The 22999-nt window shown below is 50.7% G+C and overlaps 1 protein-coding gene across 1 annotated transcript in view; it reads right to left on the bottom strand.

Moving 5' to 3' along the window:
- PLXNA4 (plexin A4) overlaps positions 1-22999 on the bottom strand; it is a 568109-nt gene that overhangs the window by 9475 nt on the left and 535635 nt on the right. Inside the window, exon 26 of the mRNA XM_026648894.2 lies at positions 3350-3500. Coding sequence (XP_026504679.1) covers positions 3350-3500 — 151 coding nt within the window. The remainder of the gene's footprint in view (positions 1-3349; positions 3501-22999) is intronic.

Here is a 22999-nt window from a genome sequence, read left to right as displayed (position 1 = left end):
GGTAACCAGTGACTGCACTGTGTATGTGTCCTGATGCTGGACCTGACACCGCCTCTGTACCCTGCTAAAGGTGACTGTCCTGTCCAATTACCAAGCCCCTTCCCCCCCTCCAGACAGACTCTCCCTCAAAAGAACCTGACTGAAACAGTAATGGAGAGAAACAAACATTTTATTGCGAACCAGACATGAAACGTGGGGTGTGAAACTTGGACGGGGGCTTGTGTGAGGTGGGTAGGAAAGGACTTTTCAAATTTTGGGGAATGACAGCCTTCTGGTGCTTGAGCAGTCTGCAGGGGTGGAGTGAGAGTTTTCACGGACTATGCCACCCCTCCTTCTTTGGACTTTGGGAGAGGGGGGGTATGGGACTTGGTGGCGGGGGACTGCGGTTCCTGATAGACTGCAGCGGGGCTCTGTCCTCCTGCCTCCGTTCCTGCAGAACATCAACAAGGCGCCGGAGCGTGTCCGTTTGCTCCCTCAGCGTTTGAGTCGCCTGCTGGTCTTCCTGCCCGCCACCTCTCCTCACGTTCCATGTGTGTCCGGTGCATTTGTGACAAATTCTCCCTCCACTGGTTCTGCTGTGCTGCCTGGGCTCAGGAGCAGCCCATTAGTTCTGAGAACATGTCCTCTCGCGTCTTCTTCTTTCTCCGCCTAATGTGCGCTAGCCTCTGGGAGTGTGATGCCAAGCTGGGTTGGGAGACAGTTGCAGATGTGGCTGTGGGAATGAGGAAAAGGCAGTGAATTCCTCCGAAAGAAAAATGTGGTTGTGAATCAAGAACATAGTTTTTCTCTGTGAACAAGACCATGAACCACACCTATCACATGCGCACTCAGGACAAGGTCGAATTTTCGAACCTCGCCTTCAGTGCCTGGGCTTTTGCACTGCCGATCTGGGAAGCGGGGCAGGACACGGTACTCTCTGTAGCAGGCAAACATGGTAAGCCGTAGACTTGTGGCTGCTTAAAACTGTAGGAGTACCACTGGCCTCCTTTCACATTGAAAGCACTGCCAGTCTGTGCTGCCAGCAATCGGCCAAGCAGGAACTCTGGCCCTGTCCCACCCCCTCGCGGATGAGCCAGGGAAAGATCCCTGTATGCTGCCCCTCTCCCGCCCCCACCGCGTGGCTGTAAACCAGCGGTCACAGTTCTGTAAAGGAACTTGTTGCAAGCAGTCCCAATACTAACAGTCCCCTACCTAATTCAAAGCAGGTCATCATGAGCGACATAACTCTCATGAGGATCCCGGACACCGAGATCCAACGGATGCTTCGAGAAAGCCTGCAGAGACCGGGGCCCTATGCCGCCATGCTATGCAAGGCAATGATACCGGAGTACCTGCTTGTCTCCTGGCGCGGGAACGTCTCCTACTTCGGAGGACCAAGTAAAGCCGCTCTCCCCAGGAACCTGATGAACAGGCTATCCCATTACCTGCAGCAGAGCTTTGTGGAGATGTCCGTGGAGGACTACTGCTCTATCCCCGGACATATAGACAGGATTCTAATATAGCTGCAGTAGCAGGCACTAAAGAGTGGAGCAGCTTGGGCAGCACAATCATGCACAACCGGACACTGTTTGATTTTTTTTTAAATAGTTGTTACTGATTACTTAAGCGCCCAGGGGGAAGAAATCATGATTCACAGATTGTTCTTAGTATTAATATTCAAGTTTTGTAAAAAATAAAGGTTAATATGTTTAAAGCACTTACCGCTTGATCCTTCGCCTGAATCTGTGTCCAGGTTACATGCTGGGGAGGGTTGGTAGGGGATCTCTGTAAGGGTGATGTAGAGCTCCTGGCTGTCGGGGAAATCAGCTTGGTAAGCGCTGTCGACTGCCTCGTCCTCCTCATCTCCTTCCTCATCTTCCCCGTCCGCTAACATGTCCGAGGAACCGGCCGTGGACAATATCCCATCCTCAGAGTCCACGGTCAGTGGTGGGGTAGTGGTGGCGGCCGCAGCAAGGATGGAATGCAGTGCCTCGTAGAAACGGGATGTGTGGGGCTGGGATCCGGAGCGTCCGTTTGCCTCTTTGGTCTTCTGGTAGCCTTGTCTCAGCTCCTTGATTTTCACGCGGCACTGCGTTGCATCCCGGCTGTAGCCTCTCTCTGCCATGGCTTTGGAGATCTTCTCGTAGATCTTAGCATTCCTTCTTTTGGAGCGCAGCTCTGAAAGCACGGACTCATCGCCCCACACTGCGATGAGATCCAAGACTTCCCGATCCGTCCATGCTGGGGCCCTCTTTCTATTGGATTGCACGGCCATCTCTGCTGGAGAGCTCTGCATAGTTGCCACTGCTGCTGAGCTCCCCTCGATGTCCAAAGAGGAACTGAGATTCAAACTGCCCAGACAGGAAAATGAAAATGAATTCAAATTTTCCCGGGGGTGTGGCTGGTCAGAGCATCCGAGCTCGGACTGCTGTCCAGAGCGTCAACAGAGTGGTGCACTGTGGGATAGCTCCCGGAGCTATTACCGTCGATTTCCATCCACACCTAGCCTAATTCGATATGGCCATGTCGAATTTAGCGCTACTCCTCTCGTTGGGGAGGATTACAGAAATCGATTTAAAGAGAGCTTTATGTCGAACTAAATGGCTTCCTGGTGTGGACGGGTGCAGGGTTAATTCGATATAACGGCGCTAAAGTCGACATAAAAGCCTAGTGTAGACCAGGCCTGAGAGAAGTGAGAGCCCTCTCCCCTGCTCGTCTCTGGCTGGATCTGACCGGGGAATGGCTTCTGTTTCTCTAGCGGCTTCAGAGAATTTGTTTCCCCTGCTAATCCCTCGCCTTAGTGCTGGCAGATGTTGGCCATCCGCACCAGCGGTTAAGTCAGCTCTTTTTAATTAGATTGCAGAATTTCCTGCTTGCCTGGTATAGCTCATGAGACACAGGCGGCTGTAACTAACCCCCCTTCCCGGCCCAAACTCCCCTCAGCCCCGCTTTGCACCGTGCTCAGTTGGGCAGCCTGAGTTTATCTGAGCTGAAAGCAGCTTCCTTTTGTCTCTGCACCCAGGGCCTCCGGCATGGTGCCGATGGACATTCAGTTGCATGCGATGCAGAGACGAGACGGGGCTCCGGGTGCTCTATGGGATATAGAACAGGAAGCAAACACTGGGAAGAAGACCTGAAGGGCCCAATTCATCCCCGGTGTCACTCCACAGCGAGGCCAGGCTGAGAGTGAAATAACAAGGCAGGACAGCGGGGCGGGTGGGAAGCCTGCGCAGCCCCAGTTGCTGCTCTCCGACCCTTACCCGCACAAGCCCTCTGTTGAAAATAAACCGGACGGGCACCGGTGGCTGATGGGATTTCTGGCCTGGCCGGCCCGTGCTCTCAGGCATGCCCCACTTCCCCTCTCGCTCACCTCCTCGCTGTACTTGCCCACGTAGGAATAGATCTCGGAGAGCGCACTCATGGTGTTAAACTCGTTCATGTGCATGCGAGACTGCTCCGCCAGGTAGGCGTTCATGTCCTGGTCGCTGATCGCCGGCATTTTGCCGATGTCCGAGTAGTACCTGAGGGGGGAATGGAGAGAGCGACGGGTTTGCTTGGGGAACAGGCGTGGGTCTGGGCTGGCCGGGGCGGCCAGCTAACAACAGGCAGGTGGTATGGAAAAGTTATGTGTGTATTTGCACCATGGGAGCTGGGGCACTTCCTGGGTGTGAAAACACAACAGCCCTTGGAGGGGGTCAGCATCATTCGCCTCATGCTAGAGACGGGCAATCGGAGGCACAGAGAGGAAAAGGAATTTACCTAAGTGCCCCTAGGGAGTCAAAGGCAGAGCTTGGAAAAGAACCCAGATCTCCTGGCACCCAGTCCTGAGCTTTCACCACTGAACCACTCTCCCCAAGGTGGCATCACCTCCCCTAAGAATCCCAGGTAAATCTTCCCCCATAGCCACGAGAGCATAAGCAGCACCCTCTATCCCCCCATGATGTTGTGTTCCAAGGGCAGATCTTCAGAGGCACCGATCTGGGCACGCTCGACTGGCACCCACGCATCAGGGGTTGTTATTTCTAGCAGCACCCACAGTGCTCTCATCAGCCTCGGGACTTTGGAGATGGTAGGAGGACATCAGCTGGGGCCTTAGACAATGATTAATGGTTCTGGGGATCACCTGCTTCCCCCTAGTGAGCTGGAACACGCAGTCCTGTTTGGTGACAGCACAACATGTAGAGGGCTCGTCCTGAGAACGGACGTTGCCAACCGCCGCCGGGCTGCAGCTTTCTTCTTTGGGGAACGCTGTGTCCTGCCCTCACTGTAAGGCGCTCGGCACGAGGAGTCGAACTGCACTGGCCAAAGCTGCCGCCCATCAGGCGGGTGAGCAGTGGCAGTGCCGGTTCAAGGAGAGCTGTGCAAAGTAGAAGAGCAGAGCTGGGTCCAACCCAAAACCCAGGCTCCAAACAGCGCCCGAGTTCAGCTCTGGAGCTCAGCTCTGGCCCAGTTCTGCTGACTCAAAACCACTGTCACGCACGACGTGGGATCAGGCCAGTGCTAAGTGCAGCATGGGGACTATGGAACCAGACTGCTGGCCAAGGGAATCAGGAGAGACCTATTGCTAGGAGCTGGGGATCTGGTGCTCTCATTATGAGCAGACAGCCCAAGCAACTGCCTACGAGCCGCCCCACATGCCAGGATAAAAGGTGCCGGATACTGATTTAGTACAGGACAGGCAATTTTCTATTTCAATAAGGGACGTCCCTTGTAAAACTGGACTGTTGGCAACCCTATACCACACCCACATTGCCAACTGCACATATGCATGCCCCCAGATGCCCCCCACGGCCTGTACCCCCACGTGCACCGCTGCATGCATCTCCTCTCACCCCAATACCTCAACACAGACAACCCACAGTACACACAACCTATGCCAACTCCATTCACACCCCCACATGCATCCACAACCACGTCCACACTTACATACACACTCCAACCTTCCCCGCATGTCCCCTCCACAACCTCGCTGCACCAGGCGCCCCTCCCCACCAAAAATCCACCAGCGTCTCCCCTTATTTCCCCCCAGATCGGTCTTATAAACACACGTGCTGGCCCAGCGTAGCAGTGAGCTCCCTGTGCACCCAACCTGCTCATGGGGTGAAATCCCAGCCCCAATGGCAAAACTCCCACCGACGTCCACGGGGCCGGGATTTCACCGCTGGGATCTGGAGCTGCGGGGCTAGTGCTGCTGCTGCTGCACAGGGCTTTGCACACCGGGCTGTCTCTCTTTAAGGAAGTTGCTATTTTCGATGTCCTTCCTCCCCCGGGTACAGCAGGTCTTGGAGGACAAAGTTTGCAGAAGGCAATCAGTCACTGTCACTCGCAGCTGTGCTCTGCTGTCAACTGGTTAATTAGACACCATCATTTACATTTTTAATTTCGGCAATTTGACATTTTGTGCGCAAAAAAACCCCTGTCGCCAACGGGATCCACAATTTTATAATTAGGCGGCAGAAAGGACAAGGAGCCAAGCTAGCTGACAGGTGTCCTGTAAACAGCTCCGAGCCACCTGCTGAGCCACAGGCCGCCTTCCGTGGCAGGGAAATTGGGAAATTGGACACCGACGTGCTGTGTGAGAATCCCTCCACGAGGCAGGCAAGGGAGCGCTCCTGACAGCGCAGGGCGGACAGCGGAGTCGTCGCCCACGAAACGGGGCCCTGTTGCTCTCCGGGCAGCGGGCAGGGGATGGCCAGAAGCTGCAGTGGGAACGTCCGGCATGTTGTAGTACCCCCCGGCTCCTCCAGGTGGCTAGGCTGATTGATCATTGATTGTGTATGCCTGCCCACATATACTGCTTACAGCACTGCGTGGCTCTGAGTTACTATCCCCACTTCACAGAGAGGGGCTGGGACAACTCCGAGCGCACAACAGAGCAAGGACTAGAAGCCAGGTGTCCTGACGCTCAGCTCTGTGCCTAGTCTACAGCTTCCAGATCAAGACTCCGGGGAGAGGACAGCGCAGTCTCCAAGACCCTTGGTCTTTTTGCTGAGGCTGCCAACAAGAGCACCAAATCAATGGCAACCATGGTGCTGGTTTCTGTAACAGAGGCACCTGTCCACTGGGAACTGGACTGAGAGCCAATCCGGAGCCTCCAGGTCTCCTGACTGACAGCTTTGTGCCCCACCCACTGGACTGTACTACCTCAAGTGGAAAGTGATCTTGGCGTGGTACTTGCCTGATGAGCCTTTGCAACCTGCCCTGCCACTCTGATAACTGGCTCCAGAGCCTGATAACACAAATGGGAAGAGTCCAGAGCATCCCGCAACCTCCTCAGGAGCCAGCTCTGCAGAACCGACTCCAGAAGAAACAGAAGAGCTCAGGGACTCAAACGCTTGCTGCCCATGGCAATGGCTAGTGGGCTCACTGAGAGCAGCTGAGGGGAAATGTCGCCTGGCAAGCACAAACTGCACACTCAGCCCACGCTCTCCTCACATTTACCGTTGCCCCGTCAGCTTAACTTCAGTACCCGGAAAGATAATGGAGCAAATAACTAAGCGATCAATCTGCAGACACCTAGAAGATAATCAGGTGATAAGTAACAGTCAGCAGGGATTTGTCAAGAACAAATCGTGTCAAACCAACCTGAAAACTTTGACAAGGTAACAAGCCTTGTGCATGGGGGGAAGAGGTAGATGTGGTATATCTTGACTTTAGTAAGGTTTTTGATACTGTCTCGCATGACCGTCTCATAAACAAACTAGGGAAATACAACCTAGATGGAGCTACTATAAGGTGGGTGCATAATTAGTTGGAAAACCGTTCCTAGAGAGCAGTTATCAGTAGTTCACAGTCATGCTGGAAGGGCATAATGAGTGGGGTCCCGCAGGGATCGGTTCTGGGTCTGGTTCTGTTCAATATCTTCATCAATGATTTAGATAATGGCACAGAGAGTACACTTATAAAGTTTGTGGACAATACCAAGCTAGGAGGGGTTGCAAGTGTTTTGGAGGATAGGATTAAAATTCAAAATGGTCTGCACAAACTGGAGAAATGGTCTGAAGTAAATAGGATGAAATTCAATAAGGACAAATGCAAAGTACTCCACTGAGAAAGGAACAATCAGTTGCACACATACAAAATGGGAAATGACTGCCTAGGAAGGAGTACTGCAAAAGGAGATCTGGGGGTCCCACTGGATCACAAGCTAAATATGAGTCAATAGTGCAAAACTGTTGCAAAAAAAGCTAACATCATTCAGGGAGGTATTAGCAGGAGTATTGTAAGCAAGACACAATAAGTAATTCTGCACTGATTAGGCCTCAACTGGAGTATTGTGTCCAGTTCTGGGTGCCACATTTCAGGAAAGATGTGGACAAACTGGAGGAAATCCAGAGAAGAGCAATAAAAATGATTAAAGGTCTAGAAAAGATGACCTATGAGGGAAGATTGAAAACAAGGGGTTTGTTTAGCCTGGAGAAGAGAAGGCTGAGGGGACATGATAATAGTTTTCAAGTACACAGAAGGTTGTTACAAAGAGAAGGGAGAAAATCTGTTCTCTTTAACCTCTGAGGATAGGACAAGAAGCAATGGCCTTAAATTGTACCAAGGGTGCTGTAGGTTGGACATTAGGAGAAACTTCCTGTCAGGGTGGTTAAGCACTGGAATAAATTGCCTAGGGAGGCTGTGGAATCTCCATCATGGAGATTTTTAAGAGCAGGTTAGACAAACACCTGTCAGGGATGGTCTAGATAATACTTAGTCCTGCCTTGAGTGCAGGTACTGGACTAGATGATCTCTCAAGGTCTCTTCCAGTCCTAGGATTCTATGGGTCTCTGCTGCTCCTGGTCAGTGCTCCTGCGTTGCTCTCAAGAGGGGAGCTTTGGGGGCTGGGTAACCTCAGTAATGGTTCTGTCGGAGCATAATCCCAGGTTCCTCTGAGTTAAAGCTTCCAGTTAAAGTGCCCAACTGGCTGAGAAATGAACACATATTTTGGCACATGGAGGACTCCGTGGCTAAGTGCAGCCAGCGCAGATTGTGGGGAAGAGAGGTGGGGGATCAGAGCCCACAGTGCAATAACAACAAGGAGTCTGGTGGCACCTTAAAGACTAACAGCTTTATTTGGGCATAAGCTTTCGTGGGTAAAAACCTCACTTCTTCAGATGCATCTTTAAGGTGCCACCAGACTCCTTGTTGTTTTTGGAGATACAGACTAACACGGCTACCCCCTGATACTTGACACAGTGCAATGTGAGTGCATTGATTTATGGAACCGAAGAGTTGCCCGTGGAGAGAAGCCCTGCTCTTTATAAATATTCCATGGGCGCCCTCCCACTGGGCGAAATGAGAGAGCACTGGGATTACATCCCATTCAAAATCAATAAGGCCTTTGGTGAGAAGCCGCAGCACACTATGTAAACAGGCCCGGCTTGAGAACCAGTCTGAACCTTCCCTTGCCCTCCAGTTAATAGTATCATCAGAACAGTCGGCTGGGAGGAGAAATGTCACCTGGCAAGCCCAAACCGCACCCTAAGCCCAGGCTCTCCCCCACATTTACTGGTGCTCTACCAGTAGCGTGGATCCCTTACTTGTGGGAGCTGGGAAACACCCCACACTGGCTAGCAGCAGCTATTCCAGAGTGGAACAAGTCCCAGCCTTTGAGTGTGAAGCTTCGTTTCTGAGGGGCAGGGCTTTGAGGCAGGGATTCCTGGGTTCTGATCCCAGCTCTCATGCTATCTAACTTCGGGCAAATCACCTGGCCTCAGTTGGCCCTTCAGTAAAATGGGGACAGCAATGCTGTATCCAACTCACTGGGGAGTTGTGAGAATTCGCCGGTTAATGTTCAGCAGGGCCTTGAAGATGGAAAGCGCTATACAAATGCTAATGGTCAGATTGTGGTATTTCGCCACTTGCCTCAATAGGAGCCAGTGTGGAGCCATAGCGTCCACTGGGGAGGGGTGCCTCAGCGAGGTGCAGGCCAAGGGACAGGCGTACTGAACAGGCTGTGCTGCTCTGCAGGCCGGTGTGGCAGGAGAACTGGGTCGTGGCATGACTGGGATGCACTGATGGGGCACTTCCTGCATGCCCCCTCAGTGCAGGGATTGCATCCGTGGTCACAGATTGAGAACCCAGGACTCCCCTGGCCCTCAGCACCTCCCAGCCTGGCCTCATGGTATTTTAACATGGCCCTAGGCAATGTCCCCAGTAGGCCACGAGCGTCAACTGCTCCTCCTGTAGGCAGCGACCCTTCAGCAAATGCCACTAAAAGGCTGTTGGCATAGATGGGCCCCTCTCTCCTCCCAGGCACGGGGCAGTAACAATGCTGCCCACAGGTGAGGCTCCCCAGGTGGAGGCGGTGTCTCCCACAGGCAGTCTCTGCTCCAGAGGGGCTGCCCCCCCACAGACAATGTCTCTCCCCACCACCAGGCAATCTTAGAAGAGTCCTTCCACACAAAGCTGCTCACCGTTGGCCCCTCATATTGAGTGGATCCAAGATGGCGGCTGGCCATGAGCAGCCTCCGCAGAACCTCACACAGCCCTGCACTTTGTCCCCCTACCATTTTTCCAGTGAATTGTAACCCTCTCCCAGGTGCCGGGTTGAGAGCTCTAGAGACTGATGCCCTCTGTGTGCGCAGAACGGGCTCTGCTGAGGCGGCCCAGGTGCAAGCTAACCCCACCCTGCTCCCTGTCAACGTGCCTCAAACCTAACCTGGAGGGAGCTGCAGTTCAGGTTCTAAGGGCCATTCCTTGGCTTCCCCGCTGAGACTGCCAAGAAGGGGGCCTGTTGTTTAAATTGGTGGTGCTGCATTTTGAGAGGTGGACACTGAACCAACTACAAACCGGACTGAGAACCAGCAACAGGCCACTGCGCACCCAGCCAAACGCAACTGGAGCTGGTTGGGAATTTGTTGACGAAGCACTTGTCAGGCCATGCTTTAGGTAAGGTGAAAGGCTCCTGTGAGAGGAGAAATATATTGCTGAGAAGAAATACATCGCTGAGGAGCCTAGTGCTTTTGGTGAAAAATGTTGATTTGTCAAAACTGAAAAGCTTTGAATCCTGGTCGGTTTCAATGAATCGCCCAACTCGAAAAAATGTTGAAAAAAAAAACATTTCAAAATTGTCAAAATGCACCATGTTGACACTTTCTAAATGAAAAATTCCAGTTTTCGGATTCAAAACTTTTTGTTTAGAAACGTCAGCTAATTAGACTAAAAAAAGAGTTAGAAAAGATTGAAATCAAAACAAATGTTTTGAAATTCTCAAAATGAGACGTTTCAATTGACCCAAACAAATCTTTTTTCTGGTGTTTCAGCGTGTGAACATTTTCAAGACTTTGAAGTTTGGTCCTGATTCAAGACAGGGAAAAAATGTTAAACTCTCAAGAATATTTGAGGGACAAGAAAACAGTTTCCTGGCCAGCTCTAATCACACCAAGTGTACGTCTTCACTACCCGCCGGATCGGCGGGTAGTAATCAATCTATCGGGGATCAATTTATAGCGTCTCGTCTAGACGTGATAAATCGATCCCCGAACGCACTCCCCATTGACTCCGGAACTCCACCAGAGCGAGAGGTGGAAGCGGAGTTGACGGGGGAGCCGCGGCCATCGATCCCGTGCCGTGAGGACCCAAGGTAAATCGATCTAAGATACGTCGACTTCAGCTACGCTATTCTTGTAACTGAAGTTGCGTATCTTAGACTGATCCCCCCCCAGTGTAGGCCATCCCCAATTTTCAGCCCCTGCTTCCCTGCCTGGGGTTTGTAGTGATGTCCTAGATTTTCAGTAGGGAGCTAATGGAGAGGAGCTTCTTGCAGGCTGCCTGTCTCACCATGTGAATCCCCCTCAGCCAGACTTCGTCCTCCTGCACTGTATACAGAGTGGCCTCTCTGCAGTGCTCGTGAAGTGCTTGGAAGCCAACAACTGTTTAGTGTTACAAGGACGTGTACCTGCTCCAGTACTTGTGTCACACCCCTTCCTGTGCTGCTGCCTTCCCCTTCACTTCTGTCTCTCTTCCACATCATAACCCAGGTGCTCGGTATAGCTGGGTGACAGCCCAACCGATGTGGCACTTGAGTGGCACTCCAGATACCAAGCTCAAGTGCCTGCGATGGCATGACAGTTCAGTTTACAGCGAGCCAGCTCCAGCAGCCTGCTAGGATTGGGAGCTCTGCCGCTCGAGTCTCCTCTGTTATTCCAGATCAGTCATCCCTGCAGAAAGGCGGGGACAGCAGAGAGGGGAGATTGGGAGGGGGAAGATGGCATCTCCTACAGCTCCAGTGCTGCCCATTTTATGTGTCTTTCCTTCTTCTCTCCGGTGGTTAGTGACCCATGTAGGTGGGGACGACTGTGCTGCACAACAGAACGAGTTCAGCTCACGGGGGGTTGCCTGGGCACTTCCCAAACCCTCCTTTAGCACCAGTCATTCTCTGGGATTAATCAGAGATAAATCACCTTGCCCACTTATCCCGCATCCAGCAACACTGCTGTACAGAGTTCTCAGCTCAGTGCTACTGCCCTGGGGAGGGAGCTGTCCGCCTCCGAAGCTCAGACAGGACTCGGCTTGGCAGAACTGGATGCGCTGTTTGTTTGTAATTGGGACGATTAATATTGATTTTTATTTCTGTGCGTTTTTTTTTCTATTTGTAACTATGGTCGAGTTCAGGATCCTGACAAAAGGAAGAAAGGAGAGCAGCAGAATACGGACCCTGGACTTCAGAAAAGCAGACTTTGACTCCCGCAGGGAACTAATGGGCAGGAGCCCCTGGGAGGCTAATATGAGGGGGAAAGGAGCCAAGGAGAGCTGGCTGTATTTTAAAGAGTCCTTATTGAGGGCGCAGGAACAAACCATCCCGATGTGCAGAAAGAATAGTAAATATGACAGGCAACCAGCTTGGCTTAACAGAGAAATCTTCGGTGAGCTTAAACACAAAAAGGAAGCTTACAAGAAGTGGAAACTTGGATAGATGACTAGGGAGGAGTATAATAATACTGCTCGAGCATGCAGGAAGGCCAAAGCACAATTGGAGTTCCAGCTAGCAAGGGATGTGAAGGGTAACAAGAAGGGTTTCTACAAGTATGTTAGCATCAAGAAGAAGGTCAGGGAAAGTGTGGGACCCTTAATGAATGGGGGATGCAACCTAGTGACAGATGATGTGGAAAAAGCTGAAGTACTCAATGCTTTTTTTGCCTCGCTCTTCACAGATAAGGTCAGCTCCCAGACTGCTGCACTGGGCAGCACAGTATGGGGAGGAGGTGAGCAGCCCTCAGTGGTGAAAGAACAGGTTAAGGACTATTTAGAAAAGCTGGACATGCACAAGTCCATGGGTCCAGATCTAACGCATCCGAGGGTGCTGAGGGAGTTGGCTGATGTGATTGCAGAGCCATTGGCCATTATCTTTTAAAACGCGTGGTGATCAGGGGAGGTCCCGGACAATTGGAAAAAGGCAAATATAGTGTCCGTCTTTAAAAAAGGGAAGAAGGAGAATCCGGGGAACTACAAACCGGTCAGCTTCACCTCAGTCCCTGGAAAAATCATGGAGCAGGTCCTCAAGGAATCCATTTTGAAGCACTTGGAGGAGAGGAAGGTGATCAGGAACAGTCAACATGGATTCACCAAGGGCAAGTCATGCCTGACCAACCTGATTGTCTTCTATTATGAGATAACTGGCTCTGTGAATATGTGCAAAGTGGTGGACGTGATATACCTTGACGTAGGCACAGCTTTTGATACGGTCTCCCACAGTATTTTTGCCAGCAAGTTAAAGAAGTGTGGATTGTATGAATGGACTATAAGGTGGATAGAAAGTTGGCTAGATCGTCGGGCTCAATGGGTAGTGATCAATGGCTCGATGTCTAGTTGGCAGCCGGTAGCAAGCAGAGTGCCCCAGGGGTTGGTCCTGGGGCTGGTTTTGTTCAACATCTTCATTAATGATCTGGATGATGGGATGGATTGCACCCTCAGCAAGTTCGCGGATGACACTGAGCTGGGGGGAGAGGTAGATACACTGGAGGGTAGGAATAGGGTCCAGAGTGACCTAGACAAATTGGAGGATTGGACCAAAAGAAATCTGATGAGGTTCAACAAGGACAAGTGCAGAGTCCTGCACTTAGGAAGGAAGAATCCCATGCACTTCTACAGGCTGGGGCCTGACTGGCTAAGCGGCAGTTCTGCAGAAAAGGACCTGGGGATTACAGTGGATGAGAAGCTGGATATGAGTCAGCAGTGTGCCCTTGTTGCCAAGAAGGCTAACGACATATTCGGCTGCATTAGTAGGAGCATTGCCAGCAGATCGAGGGAAGTGATTATTCCCCTCTATTCGGCACTGGTGAGGTCACACCTGGAGTATTGCATCCAGTTTGGGTCCCACCACTACAGAAGGGATGTGGACAAATTAGAGACAGTCCAGCGGAGGACAACGAAAATTATTAGGGGGCTGGGGCACATGACTTACGAGGAGAGGCTGAGGGAACTTGGCTTATTCAGTCTGCAAAACAGAAGAGTGAGGGGGGATTCGATAGCAGCCTTCAACTACCTGAAAGGGGGTTCCAAAGAGGATGGAGCTCGGCTGTTCTCAGTGGTGGCAGATGACAGAACAAGGAGCAATGGTCTCAAGTTGCAGTGGGGGAGGTCTAGGTTTATCCAATCTAGTTTTTTATTAGGAAAAACTTTTTCACTAGGAGGGTGGTGAAGCACTGGAATGGGTTACCTAGGGAGGTGGTGGAATCTCCTTCCTTAGAGGTTTTTAAGGTCAGGCTTGACAAAGCCCTGGCTGGGATGATTTAGTTGGGGTTGGTCCTGCTTTGAGCAGGGGATTGGATAGATGACCTCCTGAGGTCTCTTCCAACCCTAATATTCTATTATTCTATTTTAATTTTCACAGTTGTAGGAAATTCAGGTTGGAGTTAGGGCAATGCTGACAGCGGGGCCCAAGACACCCACACGCAAGGGAGGTGGGGGGAAGGAGGGCTGTGGCCCTTGCACAGCAAAGCTGAGATCCCTGGCCAGGGCTGTGAGTAGGGGGATGAGCTCCCGGCCGAGGGGGAGGCCACCCCACTGCTGATTGGCTTCTGCCCGGCGATGACCCCTGTGCTCCGGCTGGTGAGTGAGCAAGCAGTGAGCGAGCCAGGAGAGCAGGGCTGTTGCTGCTGTGGGCTGGTGACACTGAATCCTGGCAGGGAGGGATAGCTCAGTGGTTTGAGCATTGGCCTGCTAAACCCAGGGTTGTCAGTTCAATCCTTGAGGGGGCCATTTAGGGAACCGGGGTAAAAATCTGTCTGGGGATGGGTCCTGCTTTGAGCAGGGGGTTGGACTAGATGACCTTGTAAGGTCCCTTCCAACCCTGATATTCTATGATTCTGTGGGGAGTGGCAGAGCAAAGACACCCCAGCTGAGGGGGAGGCCATCCCACCGCTAAACAACTCCTGCCTGGGGATGGCCCTCGCATGCTCGGCCGGTGAATGAATGGGGCCATGACAGTGGGGCTGCAGAGGGCGCCCTGCAGGGCCACGGTGCTGGTGGTGTGGGGGAGGCTGCACGTGCCAATTGTTCTCAGTGGATATTCTTCTTCATCGCTTTTGACGTGTCAGGTGAAATTGACATTTACTAGTAATGCATTTACTTTACTGCCTCCAACCTGTATGAGCCACTGGGTCATTCCTTGGCTGATGCATCTCAGTTAACACTGCCCGTCCACCCCCCACATGCCGTGCAGAACAAGTAGCTTCCACAGGAAGGGGTGACAGGTTGGAGGGGAGAGGATGCAGAACCCTTCCCTGCTTTAGGCACTCGGAGACGCAGTCCTTGGTGGATTAAACTAGACATGGGGGGTGTGAATCCAATTGAACGAAGCATCTCTAGTGGACCAATCCAAGTGCTCCTGGCCGCCTGCCTTGCCAACTCCACCTGCTGCTCCCCATCCCCCATAGCTACCTCAAGCACTCTCCAGCCGTGCCTTCCACCCTCATGGGTCCAACCTTGGGGGGTCCATGGACCCTCTCCCAGCTTATGGCTCGGATCCTCCTCTATCCACCCCTGCATACACTCTGGCTTATCTACCCATGCTCATCACCATGGTAGTGCAGCACCTGGACCCTAATGGTTTTCTCAACTGAGAAATCAGTTATTGGAGAGGCTTTTAAACCATGTACCCTACAACCAAACTAGGTTGGCCGTTACAGAACTGACCAGTTTCACTTTCTCCCATTGCAGTCCGACCATAGCTAGCTGAGTTCTTAGCACATATGTGTTTCTTAGCCCTGGTCTACATTAGGGGGCGGAGAATCGATCTAAGTTACGCAACTTCAGCTACGTGAATAACGTCGCTGAAGTTGACGTACTTAGATCGACTTACCGTGGTGTCTTCACCGCGCTGAGTCAACTGCTGCCACTCCCCTGTCGACTCCGCCTGCGCCTCTCGCCGAGCTGTAGTTCAGGAGTTGATGGGAGAGCGCTCAGGGGTTGATTTATCGCATCTAGACTAGACGCAATAAATCAATCCCTGCTGGATCGATCGCTGGCCGCCGATCCAGCCGGTAGTGAAGACATACCCTTAGGAATCCATCAATGTAGTATCCAAGCCCATCAGAAATACATGTAGTAGAGAATCCTGGTAGGCAAAATGGCCAAGTCCTCACTGAGTCTTTACTCAGTTTTCACTTGGCCCTTATGCAGCCAGCCACTTACCTCTGACCTCAAGCAAGGGCCAGGTAAAACTGGAGGAAAAGCTGACCTTGTGGTACAGCTCAGAAATTTCCCACCGTTGCAGCTAGCCCCAGTACAGCTTGAACAAAAGCAGGACTGGCTCGTATGACTGTGCACTTCTGATCCGTGCTGGGTGGAGTGTATCAGTCCTGCCGGTGTGCATCTCACACATTCTTAGCAAAGGGAAAGAAATTACTCTACTCTCTTCTGCAGGCTCCCTGTCCCCTTAGGAGAAAGAGCTTTACAATTAATTATTTCTTGAAAGAAAATGAGCCAAATCAGTCTGGGGAATAAACCTGGCCCCTTTGCTTATGCCTGTGGCAGAGGGCAATGCGCCGTGCACTGGGCATCATAAACCCTGTTTTATGGGACCTGTTTCATGAGGCTGCAGAATTACAGCAGCGCCATGCCATGCTGTCACTGTCTGCACCCGGTCGCTCATTAACTCATCAAGGGAGAAGAGACCAACTCTGGTGCAACCCTTAGCGCTGATCTCTTCCAGGGAGCCCTGGGCTTGGCTAGGCCGTGGAGCTAATCGCCTCGCTCGGGATTTTGTTGTCGTCGCCATTGCTGGTTCGGGATCGTGCTCATTAATAATCGGTTTAGCGTCTGAACAGCCTGTAACGAATCCATGTGCTGCAGACGGCAAACGCAATTACAGAAATAACATAATTAGGGTTATGCAATAGCATTCCGAATCCTGCATGCTGAGAAGGAAGAAGCATGCAAATGGGAGTTCGGTATCTGACAGACCTGGCACTGGTAGATCAGAGAAGGTCTGGAGAAAAGCTTGGTAATGAACTAGCAGCAAGTTGAAGCAATTCAAGCCCATGAAGTTGTTTCATCTGTTGAATCGTATGCAGATGGACTAAGGGGTTGTTTTGGTCGGCGGGTAGGCATCACAGCTGCTTATGTTTATGTATTAGCTCTCTCAGCTGGGTACCCCCACAAGCCTCTGTTACACCAAATTGGTCTGATTGCAGAGAGAGCCTAGGTTCAAGGCAAGAATCTCAGCATCTAATTGGGATATGAAATATTTAGTCTTATAGTTGAACAGATGGCCCTGACTCCAAATGAAGCTCAACTCACCCATTCTTCAGATCAAGAGATCTGCTATTAATGGCTTGTAACTAGTGTTCTACCTTTGCAGGTAGTCTCTTGTGCCTTGATTTTATGGCTTTTTCTGCTCCTTACCCTCTCAGAGGGGAACTGGTGGGGCTATTGTGCCAAAGGCTAGTAAGTCTTCAGCCAGCCTTGCTGTAAAGACAGCTTATCCTATAGTGAATGCCCCAACCGCCTCAAGGCAGGAGAAAGGAACGAACATCTGCTCATTAAAGATCCTTGGAGGGCCATATATTGTACACTTGCAAATACAGTCTGCCTCCCCTTTCCACTGTCCCATCTCAGCTGCCTGCCCATGCTCCCATCTCCACTGGTCCCCCAGCACCTCTGTAAGCTCCCTGCCCAGCCCAGCCCCCACACGCTTCCTGCAGGCATCCTACAGTCCAGAGCCAATGAGCATTTGAGGAGTTCTGCAAAAGGGAAGAAGTGGGGCTAGGAAGGACAGGACAGGCAGCACAGGGATGCACCCCCTTCCAGCCTGCCGTTGAATAGATGAACCAAGTGATTTAATTTGAGGTGGCTCCCACTCTCTGTTCTCATGTTGGGATCTGTGATGAAAAGATTAGAAGTTTCTACTTGGTGAGCATCGCTTCCTTAAAGTGGATCTCAGCTCATCTGAATAACTCCAGCCTTCTGCCGGAGGCAGCATGGCCTAGTGGGTATAGCACTAGACTGGAACTTAGGAGAAATAAGTTCTAGTCCCTGTTCTCCACAGGCCTGCTTGTTGATCTTTGGCAAGTCACTTCCCCACTTCATGCCTCAGTTTTCCCATCTGTAACAATGGGACTAATGATACTGACCTCCTTTGAGCTCTACAGGTGACAAGAGCTGGTTATTATTATTATTTCTCTTGACAAGCCCCCTCCCTAGTGATCAGTTACATTTTGAGCCCCCTCGGTGCCAGGGCAAGGGCTAGAAACTCACTGTTGTTTAAAGTGGAAGCTGAAATTTCCAGCAGTCCTTTGAGCTCTCTTCTGAACTACTTGGAGTTGGTGAACCACCCTGATGTTACTCTTTAAAGTCTCAATAATTTTTTATAATTAGAGTTTACTCCGTGAAGAAGTTGTTGTTGCACTAGGTCAGTCCATTTCATAACTAGCTCTCTTTTCTGGCTGTCAAATGGCCCGAAGAGGTTAGCCAGCTTTTCAAACTCTGTTGAACACCTGGATTTTAGGGTATCATAATTCAGGAACCCCTTGTCCAGTTCACTACAAACATAGCAGAAAAATTGTCTCCTGGCCCCAGACTCAATCCACCAAGGTTGAGACTTCAATTTCTTTGATGGCAGAATCTGGAAGGGGTAAGAGTGTGTCTAAAATAAAGCTCATAAAGTTCACGTCACCATTTACTCAGAGTAAGAGACTGCAGAGGAGCATCAGGGGTGAGAGGGAAGCACTTGATCTTTTCTTTGTGCCACCGTGTGTATCTTAAATGCTTAATGCGATGCCTGGGCATAAGATGGAAACGTACAGTGGCTTTTGGTCTTTTGTCCCACTGCCCCCTTTTGGGTCCCTGCGTTCCTGCCTTCATGCCACAGGCGTCTGTACGGCAACGATTTATTGATTGTGACGAATGCAATTAAGCCGTGTTAATGAAGTTCAAACAAGTGTTATCATAAATTTGGCAGCGTGGAGAGAAACGAAAGGTCAGCCGCAGCCCTTTGTCATATTTCCAGCGCTAGTGAATGCTAATGAGCCGGTCCCAGTCAGAACACATTCCCCTTCTCAGTGCTCTGGGATTACGATAAGTGCTCCCAAATCCCCAGGATTTCTAGGCTCAAAGGGGCAATATCGGCACTGACGCAAACTTGGAACGGTTCTGATCTCAGCTCCGCTGATGTAAATCCAGGTTGACTTCAGTGAAGCCTACGGCGTTACACCAGTGTAGCTGAGATCGGCAACAGGCCCACTCTCTCCTTATCCTTCCCCCTCTGTCCAGCTGCAGAGAAAGGAAGAGCTCCAATCAGATGACAGCAGCACATCTTGGGTCTTGAAAAGCCACCTGTCACTCTAGAATCACACGTTGAGTATTGCTGGTTCACACACACACACACACAAAATGGACCTGGTTGTCTTTTCCTGTGTTCTCTGTCTCTTTCTCCTGCCCCATCCTACCTTCACCTTTTGTGCCACAGAGGCCCAAGCTCTGGCTGGCTCTAGCTAGTTTTTGCTGCATGTTTTCACCCAGAGGTGGCCTCAGCTACAGAGACTGAATCCAGAACTCAGCTCTTCCAAATCTCGGGGCTGTTCAGATCGGGGTTCTGGTTAGAGCTCAGCTCCGTGCCCAGCAGCACTGAAACGTAGAAGTCCATTTAAACCAAACTCCCCATGGGCCCAGAAGAGCAAGCTGGGAATATGTCAGGGTCTGAACCTGCTTTTGTTCCCTCCCATTCTGCACCCACAGCCCAAGCTCTGCATGGGTAGTATTTTGCCTGGGTGCTCATCCATACCCAGCACTTACTTTCACCGGGTGCTGCTGGATGTTCTGCTTGAAACATGTAGCATGTATTCCTGGGGGAATTCTGTGCCACTGAGCATGCGCATAATTCATGTGCTGTGGATAATTTTAATTGTTTCCGCAGAAAATAGCTTTTGCTGGGAAGTTGCTGCAGTCCCGCCTTTTGCCCACCAGAGGGCACTGTGGCGCTAGAACAGAGCAGCTGCTCCCGGCCAGCCCCAGCTACCATAGGGAAGAGAAAGAACCTGCAGTGCCTTCTTCACAGCACCTGTCGGGCCTGGTCAGGAGACAGACAGTGAGGGGCACATGGGGCTGCTGGGGGTATGTGTCACAGATGGATTCATACTAGCTAGTGCGGATAGATAGACTGGGCTGGAGCTGAATGGGAGTAGAGGCACAGGGTCACAGGGGGACGGGGTGCGGGGCCACATGGGGATGGAGGAGGGGGTGTAGGGCCACATGGGGGAAGGCGGGTGCCTGAGTGGGGGCACAGAGATACATGGGGCTAGGGGGTGCATGGACACGTGGGGATGAGGGGAGGGAACTGGCTGAGAGGATGCTGGGACACCTGGGGACAGGGGGAGGGGGTGTCTGAATGGGGGTGGAGGGACACATGGGGACAGGAAGTGCAAGGACACATGGGGACAGGGTGGAGGGGACTGGCTGAGGGGATGCAGGGCCACATGGGGATGGGGGGAGTAGGTGTCTGAGTGGGAATGGAGGGACACAGGCAGATGTGTCTGACTGAATGGGAAAGGCTGGGGGTCAGCCAGGGTCTGCATGGAGGAAGCTTCCTAACAATCTCTCCCCGCCCTCCCAAAAAACCTGTTCCATACTTTTCCCACCCGTACCCAACAACCCTCCAAGTTCACTCCCAGGCTCCTTTCCAGCAATTACTTCCCTCTTCCTCAGCTCCTCCGTTACCCCTGACTCCCCCAAGCCGTTGCACTGCTTCTGAAGGGTGTGGGAAATATGGTTTTGTATTGTAGTTTAAATGAATTATCACTCAGAGTTCTGTATTAATATGCCTAATAAGGAATCTATTTGTCAAAAAACATTTCCTGAATCTTTTTTGCTGTCTGTATTGTTACAGACATACTTGCTGACGGGTATTTTGAAATAAATTACTACAATAATTGAAACTGGTGGATTATATTGTGTTGTTTTGACAAATAAAAATATGCAGAATTTTTAATTTTTTGGCGCGGAGTTTGTAATTTTTTGACGCAGAATTCCCCCAGGAGTAACCATGGCAGCTGACCCTGCTTTGATGTCTTTTGAGCACCCGTACATACTCCAAGCAGAAAATCCAGCAGCTACAAGTAGATGGCTTGGAGCACGGGAGTGTCTGGGATGGGCTAGCTAAATTAGCTTAATTTTAGAGAGATGCATGCTAGGACAGATACCTTGCTTTTGCTCCAGAGTTCCTCCCGATAGATATTGTCATCAAGCACCCATGCACAATCACTTTTAGCTCTAATGTTCCTACACAGGACAATTCCTCTGACTCAGGTTCCTTCTGGCAAACTCCTTAGCAACTCAGAAACTCTCTGGCTGTGACTCCAGTTATCTTGGCATTGACTCCTACCCTGTCTTTAAAACCCAACTGTCTTGAGTGATGATCCTGTCAGTTGACGATGACTACTGCATTAACTGGAATAACTCACACCCTACCTGGCTGTAAAAAAGTAGCAAGGAATTCATTAGGAGTTGGGTGCAAATCAGTCCTATCTTCCATCCTTAACACATCCATCACCCTAGCATCTAGACACCGCTTGCTGGTTTCTCTGAGATGGAAGCAACAACCATCCTCATTCCAGGTGCGTTGTGCATCTCAGAGCCAGGCACTTGCATTTCAGAAAAGCCAAGAGGGGCAAAATCGACATTGATATTCACAGACTCACAACCTGCTTTGGGCTTCAGCTAATACAGCAGCAAGGAACCTTGCAAAGTTTTTGTACACCATTAAAAATCACCCCAGCAGCTCCTGGGTCTGTCTCAGATAAAAGCTGGCAATATTAACTAGCAGCGGGAGCTTTGATGCACCTGATTTATGAATGCAAACTCATCCAGTTGTTCTGGGAAATCTTCCAGGAAAGAGTAACACCTACTGCTGGAGATCAGCCTTCCACACGATCCAATTTTAATGAATACAGTGCTGGTATAAGCCCTGGAGACTGAAGCTACCTATTTATCCAGAGAAGAGGGACAGCACTGGGACAAGCTCTCCATACCCCCTCTTCCCACCAAAGTGCCCTCACCCCACAACCTGAAGGACAGAGACACCTCTAGGGATGGAAAGGGACTTTGGTCACCATGACCCTTTCATTCCTTGGACCTATCGGCTGACTGCTAATGAGAATGACCGTACAAGTTGCAGTGGAGGGTGTGAGCTAGGTATCTGTCCATTGAAACCAACGTCCCATTTCACACAGACCACCGAAGAGCTACCAGATCATAACATCTTTAGGTCGCGAATGACCTGAATGCACAATCCACAAATAAATATCTCCATGTCTCATTCCCAGTGTCCACATACAGCTCGTTCCCAAGCTCTTTACATATGAGAAAACTTGGGCACAGGATAAGAAATGGGTCATAATTAAGCAAGGTAGCTCCTAAGTGCCCGACTGGTTGCTAAGAAACTACATTCGTAAAAAATGGAAGTGTCTAAACCACTGCTAAAAATAATTGTCTGGACAAATCAGTAACTGACAGTAGCTGCATTAGAAAGGATTTCATTTAACTCTGACTACAGCATAGAAACCTTTAACCAGCTATGGTCTCCTTTCGCTGACATATCAGAATGACTAACCCCTCCATTAAAAGAAATATACTATGATATACACAGGTATAGCTACAATAGCAACGAATTCATATAAACCAGTGTGGTGTGTGATCAACTGTAGACAATATCTATCTATCCAGCCAACTGAATAATTGTTTAAAACTGTGCACAGTTTTATATGAACTCTCTGATGTTAACCTTGGCTCCATGTTTAGTGTACAGCAAGCAAGTTCCAGCTGTGTATTTCCAAAAACTGTCAGTAATGCCTAGCAAACATGGGGATATTGGAAAACAAACTATGCATTAAATTCTACAAAGCGTCCTCAAGCAAACTCCTACTGAAGTCCATAGGCGCTTGGCCAGAGCTTGTCCCACAAGATCTAGCTCTTTATTATTAAGATGAAAAGAAAGATCTTACATTAACTGGCCACAAAGCACTGACTGAACCATGCAGATAGGAACTGGGAGAGCGTCTAGTCCACTGCATAGCAGTGAGGATGCAGGTGGGGGAGTTTATGGTTAGGGTGTTTGGGCAAACCCCAGCTCTGTCAGATAATGCCTGGAGAGCTTTAATTCCAAAGTAGCCAGTCCCTTTGTTCTTCAGGGTTTCATCCAAAGGACCCAACACCTGGTCACCTGCATGGAAATCGATTAGCCTCAGAAGGTAAACAAGGCAGCTTAGGCAGGATTTGCACTGTTGGCTCTACAGTGTGTAGAGAGTCCAAACCCAATGCGTAGAACACGGAGCCATCCTTCCCGGACTGGGTGGCTGGACTCAACCCCAATCAGTCACACTATCCGTCTCCCTCTGTCTCTCCACCAGAGAAATTACATCTGAACACAACCTCAGCGTATTCCTCTCACTGACCTGTCCATCTTTGGCGTGAGGCATATCAAGCTAAATGGCCCAGATGGTTCTTTCCATCGGGTCTTAAACCATATTAAATAGCCAAGCGCTGCAGCCTTCTAGTGCAGCTCCGTTACCGGCGGCAGCACACGGGATGCTAGCCT

The sequence above is a fragment of the Terrapene carolina genome, unplaced genomic scaffold (assembly GCF_002925995.2).
Source record: "Terrapene carolina triunguis isolate 2854851 unplaced genomic scaffold, T_m_triunguis-2.0 Scaffold68, whole genome shotgun sequence".
NCBI classification, from domain to species: domain Eukaryota; kingdom Metazoa; phylum Chordata; order Testudines; family Emydidae; genus Terrapene; species Terrapene triunguis.
Note: the sequence above shows the minus strand (reverse complement) of the source record. Positions and strands in the feature narration are given on the sequence as shown.